This window comes from Salminus brasiliensis, chromosome 7 (assembly GCF_030463535.1).
Source record: "Salminus brasiliensis chromosome 7, fSalBra1.hap2, whole genome shotgun sequence".
NCBI lineage: Eukaryota > Metazoa > Chordata > Actinopteri > Characiformes > Bryconidae > Salminus > Salminus brasiliensis.
In genome coordinates, this window is record NC_132884.1 from 42314564 (window position 1) to 42329307 (window position 14744).

Consider the following 14744-nt stretch of genomic DNA (forward strand, 5'->3'; position numbering starts at 1 on the left):
CTTGGGTGAAGAGTAGAGTATTATGGTCTCCATATTGACTTGTGTTTAGTAGAGTCTAAGATTAGAGGAGCTTTGAATTATTACACTATTTAAACTAGCTGAGGTTCTTCTTGGGTAAATAGCAAAGCACTTTTGTAAGCCGCTCTGGAGAAGAGCGTCTGCTAAATGCCTTAAATGTAAATCATCATTCCAAGTTCCACAATGCTGTGGGGGGAGCCTGTATACCCCTTTAGCCCACGCCTGGCATTAGGCAGCATGGTGTCAATAGGGTCATGTTTACTATCTGCTCCAGAGAGTCCTATTGTTCTATTGGCAGTACTTCTCTACAGAGACTAGACGAGCTGTGTGTGTCTGCGTTATCAGCTAAATGCATTTATTAGCAGGGGTGTCCACAAACATTTGGACATATTATGTAAAGTTCCATAAAGAACAGGCACTCCTGGCTGATGGTGTTCAGCCGCTAGCTGCGGTGCAAAGGTGCAACAAATTTAACACGCCACAGCGCAAGGGTAATTATTTCGTAAAGTCGTGGAAAGCGAAAGATTGCCCTCTCGTTTCCATCGACATGCCTGAGCGGTCTTACTGATCGAATCTTAACCCCCCGATTCCCTTGGCGATGTTATTTACCCCGCTAATGAAGACCGCATTTAGGCTTTTTTTTTTTTTTTTTTTTTTTTCGACACAGGCTCCAATCTAAAGCCGGAGAGCGAAAGCAGCGGGCAGGATCCAGCAATCACAGGCTCGGTTCTCATGTTTACTAATGATGTTATCATGGTTGTGATGAAATTTGCATGTATATGCTCGGTATCGCCGTCTGAGCCTCACCGCCTCAACGTCTCATTGACATGCGTCAGTTCTGCTTATGCTATAGGTGGTGGCGGTTTCCTCTGAACAGGTGGCGAGTTGATAGGTTTCATCAAGTGGAGTAGAAATCGAGAGAGTGTCGAGAACGAGAGCTTCTCAAAGTTTATTAAGTGATGCCACCGTGGGTGAAAGCTCTGCAGACGGCCTCACGCCTTCAACAGGAGTGTTGTTATTCCGCTCACGGTTTAATTCCGGTAGGCTGGCTTGCAGATCCGACGTACGGTACGTCCGCAAAAGTAGCAGAAGTCCGCAAAAGTCTTTTCCCGCATGGGTTTTGATGTTTCTCTGGCCATGGCTTCACTCTGAAACCCCCAAATCTGTGGAAAGATGAAGCGAAGTTAAGGAAGGACCTAATAGAAGGTATCAATGAACAAGCTGAAGGCTGTATGGAATCGGTTAGGTCTCAAACCCTGAATTTCCTTGTGGGAAAGTTGAGGGTTGTTGGAGATAACAAGGCGATTCTCTTCTAGCTCCTGCAATTTCCACTTCACGGCGGGGGGGCATGGCTCCTTCAGGTGTCACTCTTATTTGTGGTTCCCCTGTCTTCCACCAGGGGAAACAACATCACTTGGAGTTCTTTCACTGGCGTCCGTTTATTTATTTTTTTTATCTAACATTGTGTTATACTGCGTTTAGAGATCTCCCGCTCTTGTCGGCCCACCACCCTTTGCCCGCACTACATGGACGGGTCTCCTGATGGGAAGGTTATGGGTGTACTCATTAGCCAGTGTGATCCGGAGATGAGAAGAGTGGCACTCTGGGTCGTTGCGCTGGTGAATTATTGATACTATCCTCCTCTGCACTAACTCAGCTGAGAGCTGGGTGCGGATGTATGTGAGCGTATATATGAGTGTGTGTGTGTGTGTGTAGGAGAGACTGAGAGAGACAGAAGTGCTCTCCAGGCCTTCTATTGATTAGCTGAAGGATCTGTCTCCACCTCATGTTATAACCCAGATGTCTGTGTTCACACAGAATCCCTGAACACCCTTGATTTTAATTTCGCTCTCCAGACCCGGCCTTTCTCCCAACTTCAGCTTCAACACCTTAAAACTTTTATTCCAGGTTAGAAAAAATCACAGTAGTATACAACACAGGGAGGGTACAGCCTTACGGCACTTACAGCTTACAGCACTCGGTGGTAACAGCACTGCAGCCACACTGTCTGGACAAAAGTATTGGGACACTCCTTTTATTGAGTGAGCCCAGCTATTTTACAGTGCATCCAATATTACACAGACCTTAAGTTGTCCATGCACCATAGAAACGCACTGGAGCTGTCCTAAGTCTCCATACCCAATGCCATCCAGTAGATTGAGGGGTATTAAGCCCTGCAGCACTGGGCTGACATAATGACAGTGAGGACAAAAATATTGGGACACTTTCTTGAAAATTAAGAAAAGAGTTGATCCTGCTTTTGTTGGAGTAAATGTCTCTACTATCCAGAGAAGAAGACTTTATACTAGATTTTAGAGGAACATTGCTGTGAGGATTGCCCCTTGATTGCATTTAGAGCATTAGTGAGGTCAGGATCATCAGGAGCTCCCCCACTATCATTCCAGAGAACACAGTTCTTCCACTGCTCCACAGCTCCTCAATGCTGGGGGGCTTTATATATACCCCTCTACTAGCCCACGCCTGGCATTATTAGGCAGCATGATGCCAATAGGTTTAAGTTTATTGACTTCGGAGAGTCCTGTGTCAGAAACGTGTGCAGCTTAGAGTAGATAAATACATTCAGTAGAAGGGGTGTCCACAAATATTTGGACATGTAGTGTATAAATGAGTGAAAAGGCATAATATCACTTTGTCAGAGAAATGATACTAATGTGCTGATAAAATTGTGCGTGGAGCTCAAACTGTGAAAGAAGCATTAGTCAAATCTCTCTCTCTTTTTTTGGACTGAAGACATTCTGTGTGGCACAAAGAACACAAAACGCAATATTGGCTCAGTTGTTAGAGCTCTAGATTATTCATCACATACTGGGTTGTGGGTTCCATACGCATGGCTGCTAAGCTGCCACTGTTGTTGGGCACTTAAGCAAGGCGTTTTACCCGCTCTGCCCCAGGGAAGCTGTAGCATGGCTGGCCCTGTGCTCTGACCCCGGCTTTCTAAGCTGGGTTAAGCAAAGAGAATAATTTCTGTATGAGTATAATCACAATAAAAGCACATTATTATTATTATTAGAGAAAGTGCTCCAGAGTGAGTCCATATAAAACACAATGGAGTGTCCACATAAAGAGGAGAGGACAAAATGCATGTCCCTAGCAGTTGCAAAGCCAGGAGAGCTAAACAGAAACCAGGTCATTACTTGATCTAGATATAATTATGTGTTGCTGCAGCCCTTCTTCCTCCGTCTGTCTCTAGAGGTCTTCTCTATAAGAACACAACTGTCTTGAGCAGCGCTCGAAGTGGAAAAAGAAATTGGGCCTTCAAGTAGGTCTTAGCTGTAGAAGGTATTTTGCTTGTTTGTTTGTTGGGTGGGACGTAAGCAGTTTGACCAGTGGTTGATGTAGAGGCAGGTACATGTCGATCCATAGTGGCAGTGCGAAGGCGGGGTTTAAGCAGTTTAACCAATGGTTGATGAAGGTAAAAGGTGCACATATTTGTCACTGTACAGCAAAATGTGTCCTCCACATTTAACCCATCTGGTAGTGAACACTCACTCATACTAGTGAACTAGGGGCAGTGAGTGTGTGTATACACACACACACACACACACACACACACACACACACACACACACACAGGTGGGCAGCCAACTCCAGCGCCCAGGGAGCAGAGAGGGTAAAGGGCCTTGCTCAAGGGCCCAACAGTGGCAGCTTGCCGAGCCCGGGAATCAAACCCACAACCCTGTTATCGATATCCTGGCTCTCTCTCCACTGAGCCACCACTGCCCCACTGATGTAGAGGCAGGTACATGTAGACCGATAATGGCAGTGCAAAGGCGGGACTTAAGCAGTTTGAGCAATGGTTGATGTAGAGGCAGGTACATGTTGACCGATACTAGCAGTGCAATGGCGGGACTTAAGCAGTTTGACCAATGGTTGATGTAGAGGCAGGTACGTGTTGACTGATAGTGGCAGTGCAAAGGCGGGGTTTAAGCAGTTTGACCAATGGTTGATGTAAAGGCAGGTACATGAAGACCAATAGTGTGGGGCCTGAACAAAAAACAAAGCAAGACACACATACATTTACGTACCTACATATACACACATACCTACACACACATAAGAATATAGATAATAATATTTCATTTCCATCACCTTATTCCCTCCACCCAGCAGTAAAGATTCATCGACTCTCCATATCTGTGAGGTAGTGTCTTTTTATTCATTTTGTAAACTTATTTAACCATCAGTTTTGAGCAGTGCAACATGCAGTGAGTTCCATTCTTTAATAGCTCTGTAAATAACCGCTCTGTAGTTGTTTTTTGCTCTTGGCACTTTAAAATAAGTTTTTACTGAATATCTTGTAGAATATGTTCCTCTCTCTGTTATTTGTTCTAGTTGATCATAAAAAGGCCCGCTGGATGTTTTTGTTCATAAGTATTCTTTACCAGTAAATACCAGCCCACTCCAAGCACTGGTCCTGATTGATAATGGTTGTCTCTTGCTTTACAGTGATCAGTGATTGGTAGTGATGTTGTTTTGATGTTCTGGCTTCCAACTGGCTCTCAGTCACACCCAGTGTCAGTGTGAGTAAAGGCTTTTTTTTCAAAGCCTGATTTCTTTGCATAGTTTGCTTTTTTCAGAATCCAGTTTCTGACCACTGGCCACAATAGGCTCAATAGAGACTCTCTCAAATCACAGTGTTTTACCCCGAGCTCCTTGTTATACATTACCCTTCCAGAATGTGTTGGTGTAACTCCTCTAATTACAGATAAAATAAACTTTGTCTGAAAGGATGCAAATTACGTTTAGGTTTTTAGAAAAAAGACTGGTGTGTTAATTGGTGAGTATTCCCATTATGGCAGTGGAGAACGCCACAGGGTAATGGACTTTGAGAGAGGGATGATTGTAGGGTGCCATTTAGGTTGAATGCTGGTACGTGCGTTGCAGTGCAATGTAAACTTCTAAAGTAAACCATGAAGTCATGAAGGGTCTGGAAATATAGCTTTTTTATTAGAACTATAAGTCCAAGCCAAAAACTACATACACTGGCTGGACATACATTTCAGGATAGCGTGGTGTTAGTATGATACATTGTCACATAAGGAAAGCATAATTATTTATTTTTAATTGGATTTAATGTGGAATGATGAATGAAAAGGACTGTATTCCTAGTTTTTGGCGGTAATTTGTAACAGAGCCCTCTTCTTCAACTTATCAAACTAAATATCATGATGAATATAGTATAGCATGGAAATGGCAAGAAGTATTGTGACATTATATTATTGCTGTGTAAGCCGCTCTAGTGGTGTATGTATAATTTAATACCAGAATGGATTCCAATAGGTTCCTTGCTGTGACAGAAGCTCTGGTGGGACTTGACTGAGAACAGTCTCAGGAATTATTCAGGAATAATACAGTGGAGGACAGAAGGCAGAGGCAGTTCTTTATGCATAATCTCTCACCATATCTCACAGACGGATGGCATGAAATTGTAATATCGAATTGTACCGTAGACTCAAGGCCTAGGTCACCGCCTAGGGGCACCCAGTATCTAGGGGCACCAATAGTGTGCTCAAAGGGATAACCCATCAGTAAATATCCAGAGAGCATCATCATTATGTGTGTGAAATGTGTTATAAACACAGACAGTTGCATCTTATTCAGCATGCATTAAGATGATAGCGACCTTAGCGAGTGGGCTGGTTCCCACTCTTTGACATACACTTTTTAAATAAAGGTGCTAGCAATGGTTCCTTAAATGATGCCATAGAAGAACCATGTCTGCTTCCATGAAGAACTATTTTAAGCCAAAGCTTCAGTCCTAGCAGCTTTATTTTCAAGATAAATTCTGGAGCATGCCCAAGCTGAAGAGCTAACTATAGGTCAGGTTAGATTAGGGTAGCCCAAGTTGACCCACATGGTCAGTTGAATTGTCTGCTAGAAAGTTGCCCTACTTGTGAGTAGGGGTAGGTTAGGTTAGCTCTTAGGCTAACTGGGTGTTTGTGAGTAGTGTTAGGTAGGTTAGCTCTTAGGTTAGCTCCAACGTCTTACCTGATAGTCTTACAAGCACCTGGCACGCCCGATGTACCGGAGCCTCATAACCGAGTCCCAAACCAAGACGATTGGCTGGATGTTTTAAATGTAGAGCCTTCAACCACAGACGCAGGTCCTCTTCTTCTTTAGATATGGTGCTCAGATCGTTTTGGGTTGCGTTGAAAGCTAGCTAGTTAGCTCTGCTCTGAATAGCTGTAATATTAAATAGGCTATTAGCATGTTGGATTAGCTTAGCTAGCCACTTTATGATCTGGGTCCATAGCAGTAGCCTACTCCAGACTGCATTCACTGTGAATAAGACATGACCGTAAACCAACCATTTGATATGTGAATAATCATTGAATCATTGAAATGATTCTTTGATTCTTTGTTTTAATAAAGACCCCTGCAAGAACCCATTTCTGGGAGTGTAGGCTGTTAGTGGTTGGTGTGGTGCAACAGATAACACCACTACCTGCCACTGAGCTACCACACCATGTGGGAGACTGGGGTTCGATTCCCAGTCTGGGTGACTGTGTCGTCCTACACCAATAAGAGTCCTTGGGCAAGACTCCTAACACTACACTGAACGTAAATGTTAGTAATGGAGGGTGTGATGTGTGCAGAGATGGTAGAGACTGGTTAGCACCCACACTGTCTCTCCACCAAACCAGTACCCCCCCCCCCCCCCCCAAACCAGAGGCTTGAGTCCAGGTAGTGCGGTCAGCTGAAAACCAAGGCTTTGGGCGAGCGGATACCCTTTGACACGCTGGAACCTTGTTAATTACCGAGAAATATATTGTTTGCTTTGATCCTTTCCCTCACATTCGTTAATGAAGTCTACAGTTAGTGAAAATGGATTATTCATATCCCATGTTTTGTCCACACCAATTAAGCATGCTCTCTCCCGAGCAATCAGAGCATTTCAAATTGGTGGCATTGCTAATGCGACAAAGTGTGTGTGTGTGTGTCTCTGTACACACACCCACACACACACACACACACACACATACACACATACACCGGAGACTCATAATGGTGTATGAGTTGTTAATGGTGCATCTCTCTCTCTCTCTCTCTCTCTCTCTCTCTCTCTCTCTATCTCTCTCTCTCTCTGTTTTACAAGCGAGCCCGGGGCCTTTTCATATTTACAGTTTGCAGATTCAGCAGAGCAGTTGGGATAATTAGCACTCCTTCATGGATTAATGAAGAAGTCCTCCCGTTTCTCCGTTCTCTGGAGGTCGCCAGGCCCATGCCTTGCCTGTTCTTCTGGAGGACGGGGCACATTGTTAAGGACCAGTGACCTTTTTGCAGCAGTAGTAGATGTTCTGTAGAGGAGAGCAGGGGTTCATCTTGGTGCATCTCTGAAGTCACTGAGTGCTCCTTATAAAAGAGCATGTTTGTCACTAGTGGAGCTCTGAGCTCTGCAGGGTTTTATTCGTTTGCATGCATTAAGCTGCTGGACTGTTTTGGTGGAGCATGCCCAAGCTGAAGAGCTAACTGTAGGTCAGGTTAGATTAGGGTAGCCCAAGTTGACCCACATGGTCAGTTGAATTGGTCTGCTAGAAAGTTGCCCTACTTGTGAGTAGGGGTAGGTTAGGTTAGCTCTTAGGCTAACTGGGTGTTTGTGAGTAGTGTTAGGTAGGTTAGCTCTTAGGTTAGCTCCAACGTCTTACCTGATAGTCTTACAAGCACCTGGCACGCCCGATGTACCGGAGCCTCATAACCGAGTCCCAAACCAAGACGATTGGCTGGATGTTTTAAATGTAGAGCCTTCAACCACAGACGCAGGTCCTCTTCTTCTTTAGATATGGTGCTCAGATCGTTTTGGGTTGCGTTGGAAAGCTAGCTAGTTAGCTCTGCTCTGAATAGCTGTAATATTAAATAGGCTATTAGCATGTTGGATTAGCTTAGCTAGCCACTTTATGATCGGGGTCCACAGCAGTAGCCTACTCCAGACTGCATTCACTGTGAATAAGACATGACCGTAAACCAACCATTTGACATGTGAAAAATCAATGAACCTGAAAAAGATCCATTAAAGCATTGAAATGATTCTTTGATTCTTTGTTTTAATAAAGACCCCTGCAAGAACCCATTTCTGCAACAGATGACACCACTACCTTCCAGTGAGCTACCACACCATGTGGGTGACTGGGGTTCGATTCCCCAGTCTGCGCTACACCAATAAGAGTCCTTGGGCAAGACTCCAAACACTACATTGGCCCTCCTGGGAAACTTATTGGGAAACTCTCCTGGGCCGCAGGACCGCTGCGTACATTAAAATGTGAGCAGGTGTGTCTTGTAGACGGGCCTGTAGCTGAACTTTCCGGCTGTTCTTGAGCTGTTGTTTGTTAGTTACAGCAGTGAAGACACTTAATATTGGACATCTTTGTTTTCTGTCGTTGTAAATTTTCATTGCGTTCGCTTACTGCCTGCAGCCCATTCAGACAGGATTCGTTTTCCATGGGGAGGTGGGGTTATGTAATTATTACCAGACTTTCTCAGTGATTTTAGTCTCGTCCAGATGCTGATAACGCAGCCTTTACCTTCTGAAAATCCTGAGTGAATCAACATGTGTGTAAATATTCCGTCATATCCTCTGGAACAGGACTGTTTCACATAGTTTCTCCAGTATGGAGGCGCTCAAGGAGGTGTGTGGTTTACCTAGATACCTCGGCTCGTTCTAATCTGTGGCAAACCTCCACCAAAAAGACAAAGAACCTCTCAGAAGGCAAGGCTTTAGGCAAGTCATTGTGTAGCGTAGTTTTAGCTTAAGCCTTCGTTCACTTTAAACAATAAAGGTGCTACAAAAGGTTCTTTGGGCGATGCCATAGAAGAACTACTTTGCTTACATAAAGAACCATGTCTGTAAAAGAGATGTGAGCTTTACATTGATAAAGAACCTTTACATCAACAAAGTTTTTTGGGTCTTTTACAGGTTCTTCACACTCACCTATCTCTTTTTCATGGAACCAAACATGGTTCTTATATGGCATCACCATTTAAAGCACCTTTATTTTTGAAGAGTATTGTGTTATTGTGTTATTGCAGTGCTAATTTTCACATTAAATTCCATTATTACTGTAAGATTGGTTATTATTGGTTTGGTGGAGGTGACTGACAGCAGAGCGTTAATCGAGTAGACACTTGAGATTTCTAATCTGGTGTGAATCGGTCATAGATATTACAGACGTCCTGCAGTAAAATTAAAATCACTCCACCTTCACATATCAAACTAATCCCACTCAACGCAAAGTAGATTAGACTAGAAGTCAGACACTTGTGAAGTCACTTGTAATTGTCTTTAGCTTCATCCTTCTAAAAAATAAAATATAGTGTGATTTTAAACCAGCCAACAAATTGTCTCAAACACACCATTCAAAACACAACATTCAAAAGTTTGGAATTACATATGAATGAATTGTTTTTGTTTTGACAATAGCAATAACCTTTATAATGTATTATAAAATATTATAATATAAACACCAAAAGATTAAAATTGTTAATATAGATGTTGTACTTCATAATACTGGTATTTTGGAAACAACCAGAAACTATACTCTGTAATTCTCTATTCACTGCCACTTTTATCAAGTGAAATTAAGGGTCAATTTTACCAAAGTGCATCATCTGGTTTAGCCAGTATATTCAACAGTGTGTTGCCTGCATTATGGTGGAAACGGATGCCATACAGTACTACAGTGTGTGCAGAATTATTAGGCAAGTTATATTTGAGAGAATTCTTTTTATTATTGAACAACAACTATGTTCTCAATCAACCCAAAAGACTCATAAATATCAAATATTTTTGGAAGTTGGAGTGGTTTTTTTTTTTAGATTTGGCTATCTTAGGAGGATATCTGTTTGTGCAGGTAACCATTACTGTGCAGAATTATTAGGCAACTTAATAAAAAACATATATACCCATCTCACTTGTTTATCTTCACCAGGTAAACCAATATAACAATTTAGAAATAAACATTTCTGACATTCAAAAACAAATCAGTGACCAATACAGCCACCTTTCTTTACGAGACACTCAAAAGCCTTCCATCCATAGATTCTGTCAATTGCTTGATCTGTTTACGATCAGCATCGCGTGCAGCAGACACCACAGCCTCCCAGACACTGTTCAGAGAGGTGGACTGTTTTCCCTCCCTGTAGATCTCACATTTCATGAGGGACCACAGGTTCTCTATGGGGTTCAGATCAGGTGAACTAGGGGGCCATGTCCTCATTTTTTCTTCTTTTAGACCCTTACTGGCCACCACGCTGTGGAGTATTTGGATGCATGTGATGAAGCATTGTCCTGCATGAAAATCATGGTTTTCTTGAACAAGACCGACTTCTTTCTGTACCACTGCTTGAAGAAGGGGTCTTCCAGAAACTGGCAGTAGGTCTGGGAGTTGAGCTTCACTCCATCCTCAACCCGAAAAGGTCCCACAAGTTCATCTTTGATGATACCAGCCCATACCAGTACCCCACCTCCACCTTGCTGGCGTCTGAGTCGGAGTGGAGCTCTCTGCCCTTTACTGATCCAGCCTCGGGCCCGTCCATCTGGCCCATCAAGAGTCACTCACATTTCATCAGTCCATAAAACCTTAAATCAGTCTTAAGATATTTCTTGGCCCAGTCTGGACGTTTTATCTGATGTTTCTTGTTCAAAGGTGGTCGTCTTTCAGCCTTCCTTACCTTGGCCATGTCCCTGAGTATCGCACACCTTGTGCTTTTTGATACTCCAGTAACATTGCAGCTCTGAAATATGGCAAAACTGGTGGCAAATGACATCTTGGCAGCTTCACGCTTGATTTTCCTCAATTCATGGGCAGTTATTTTGAGCCTTTTTTTCCAACACTTTTCTTGCAACCCTGTTGGCTATTTGCCATGAAACGCTTGATTGTTCGGTGATCACGCTTCAAAAGTTTGGCAATTTCAAGACTGCTGCATCCCTCTGAAAGACATCTCACAATTTCTGACTTTTCAGAGTCCGTCAAATCTCTCTTCTGACCCATTTTGCCAAAGGAAAGGAAGTTGCCTAATAATTAAGCACACCTTATATAGGGTGTTGATGTCATTAGACCACACCCCTTCTCATTACAGAGATGCACATCACCTGATTTACTTGATTGGTAGTTGGCTTTCAAGCCTATAGTGCTTGGAGTAGGACAACATGTATAAAAAGGATGATGTGATCAAAATACTCATTTGCCTAATAATTCTGCACACAGTGTATACAGTATTATACAGTGTACAACAGTATTACATTATTACATTACAGTAACATTATTGTTATATTTGTGCACATTAATGTTCAATAATAATAATAATAACAATAATAATAATAATAATATAGCTATTGGTTTGTTGTATATGTTGGATTTGTTTAATTATTAATTTATTTTTTTTGTTATTTATTTCTTTGTATGCTGTTTTAAAAGCAGTTGCACTGTAAAGTACTTTAAAGCAGTTTCTGCTGCATCGCTGACGCATCTTTGCATGTTTATTATTTCTAAAAAAAAATCTTATTATTAAGATTAAATGTTATTTATGGTAACATTGCTTTGAGCAAGCTTATAGGAACTTAATATAACTCAATATGCCAGAAGAATGCTAGTCATTTGAGGAGGAGTTCAGAATTGTAGTTTTAGACCCCTAATCACATTATTGTAAATTATGACTTTTTGGAGTTGATGAGTTTCTACTGTAGAAGCTCCAGACCTCATCAGAACAGATAAAGCAGGTGAACGTAAATCCAGTAAAAAGGAGAAACAAGAGCTTCTCATTCTGAAGAAAGAAAGTAGTGAGATCTTGTCGATGAACTAGTCTGAAGAACAGAGCTCGGTTCCTCCAGGGTTCTTCTGGACGCCCCCCAGTCCAGCCAGCACAGCGTGGAGGGTGTGTTCAACTCCATCAGCAGCAGCAGCAGCAGCAGCAGCAGCAGCAGCAGCTCACCTGATTTACCATCATTAAGCCCTGATTTAACACCAAACCAGGTGTTGATCTGAGGAGAACTTTTCTGCTTTAGTAGTAATGTGCAGTTGGATTTTTATGTCTAATGTAATATATTTTATCATTAAAAAGAATCAGGAAATCACTCCTGAACATTCCTCAGTAAGAGCTCTTCTATATTCTATGAGACTGTAGTTTCAAGCAGAGTGGAATATCTCTATACGTTAATCAGCATTTGCGTTTTAGCTTTCTGACCAACCATTTTAAAGAGTTTCTTACATCTCAGTGGTGCTACATTGTCTAAAGGAGAGCAAAATGTACGCTCTTAGCATTTGGGTATAATATCTTATTCTCAGGGATCCGATGGAGAGCTGATTAAAGGTGATACATCTGGAAGGCTGTCATAAGCTACTATCTGTGGAGGATGTTCTAGTAGGCTTGACAGAATGGCATGGAGATTAACATCTATTTTGATTTAAATGAAGTTCAGATGAGAGATAAATAGTGATTTGGGATTTCCATGGTCTGGGGAGGAACAGCTACGCTAATCAATTGTGCTAACTGCTAGTCAAGAGTGTGGTTGTGGTAATAGTAGACCCTTTTAAATTTTGAGGAAAGACAGCAGATTCTAGTATTGATACAAATGCTGTTATTAATGGATTCTGTGCTTTACCAAAGTGAATTATTACTTAGTTCGCACAACTAATTTCAATAAAAACAGAAAATAAAAAATTCTGTAAGATTACAGAATAAGGCCCGTTGCTGCTGGAGCTTCAAAAGTAGAGAAAATAATTCCAAAAGTGTAAAATTTGGAGCCAGGCTTTTAGTTTATTCTTACAGTATTTGTATTAATGGTAGCTAGGCCTCCTCCTATGCAACAAAGGGGTCTGTACATGTGCATAACTATGGAGGTGACCACCACCGTCATCAATAGCCTGGCACTCTAGCCGCTGAGCCACCACTGCCCATTAATACATTACATTATTATTGATAGTTACATTATTATTATTGTCTCTTTGGATAATGTGTAATTACACAGTTATTGCAGAGAATTCCTATAAAGTGGGACCAGTATTCTTACAGGAGAAAATGGAAACTCCTTAAAGTTAATGTTACTATACTTACTATTCTATGTAACTATGAACTATGATCTATTGCTCCATTCATTGTGAAATTTACAGACATTATGAAGTACATCTGCTGTTTTTAAATGATATAAAAACAAGAACACTGTATGGGGTTTGTATTATATTACAATACAGAAAATCCCACCTATCTGAAACTGAAGTGGCTTCACTTTTCTGAACACTGCTGTAGCTGCAGACAGTACTAATAAACACAGAGCAGGGGATTGAATCTACTGGGCACGACCTGATTACTTGTTTGTCTTGAGGTACGTCACTGAATGGTGTTTCTCTTTGCTTCATGCTGACTCCACACCCTGCTTCCTATTCTTCTCGCTCTACGTTCATCTCTGTAAAGGTTGTGTTTTGTGGTGTGTGACTGTGTGTGGTCACATTTACTCCTTTTGTCTTTCAGAATTATCATTCTGGAGAGTGGGAGCCTGCGGATATCCAACATCACGAAATCAGATGCCGGACTGTACACGTGTGAGGCCCGCAACCAGTTTGGAGAAGACAGGAGCTCTGGGACTCTAATGGTGAAAGGTAAGAACTGGAGTGGTGCACAGCACTCATGTTAGAGCCCAAACAGTAACAATCTTTTAATGAGTAAAAATTTCTGATATCCGATCATATCTGAATACCTTTATTCTGTCAGGTGTGTGATACATACCAGGAACATGTACACACAGATACGATATGTAACACAGACAAGTATTCAAACTGGGGGGAAATAAAAAGTAAGGAAATTAAATTACTATAAATGCCAGACAGGTGATGTAAATAAGTACTGAGAACAGATGTTAATAAGTAATAAGCACTGAGATCAATAAGTACTGAGCATTCAGAAAAGTAACTACTAAGCATTGAGACCAATATGTACTGAGTATTGAGATCAGTACATACTGGGAACAGAGTTAGACAAGCTCTGAGCACTAAAATGAATACATACTGAGCACTGAGACCAATAATTACTGAGCAGCACTGATCAATTAGATAAGTAACTACTGAGTACTGAGATCAATAATTACTGAGAATTCAGAAAAGTAAATATTACATTTACAGCATTTAGCAGACACTTTTAACCTAAATAACCTCAGCTAGTTTGAATAGACTAAAAATTCAAAGATCCTCTAATCTTAGAATTCTAATCTTAGAAACACAAGTCAATAAGGAGACCATCATACCCTACTCTTCTCAAGTACTAATACTGTTGTACTAGTCCCCAGTACTCAACTACTGAGCATTGAGACCAATATGTACTGAGTATTGAGGTCAATATGTACTGAGTATCAAGATAAATAATGACTGAGCACTGAGATAAAACTACTGAGCATTGGAATAAATAAGTACAGAGTACTAAGATCAATAACTACATAGCACTGAGATCAATAAGAACTGAGTTAAAGAAGCACTCAGCACTGAAATAAATACATACTGAGCACTGAGACCAATATGTACTAAGCATTACGATCAATGAGTACTGAGATAAACAAGCACTAATCACTGAGATCAATAGGTACTGAACACTGAGATCAATAAGTACTGAATACTGAGATATACAAGCACTTAGCACTGAAATAAGCAAGTGCTGAGTACTGAGATCAATAAATACTGAACACTGAGATCAATAAGTACTAAGTACTGAGATAAACAAGCACT

At 41.4% G+C, this 14744-nt stretch overlaps 1 protein-coding gene across 1 annotated transcript in view; it reads left to right on the plus strand.

Moving 5' to 3' along the window:
• The window catches only part of cntn4 (contactin 4), a 259500-nt gene that overhangs the window by 204666 nt on the left and 40090 nt on the right, over positions 1–14744 (plus strand). The window contains exon 12 of the mRNA XM_072684921.1: positions 13501–13628. Within this exon, the coding sequence (XP_072541022.1) occupies positions 13501–13628 (128 nt within the window). The remainder of the gene's footprint in view (positions 1–13500; positions 13629–14744) is intronic.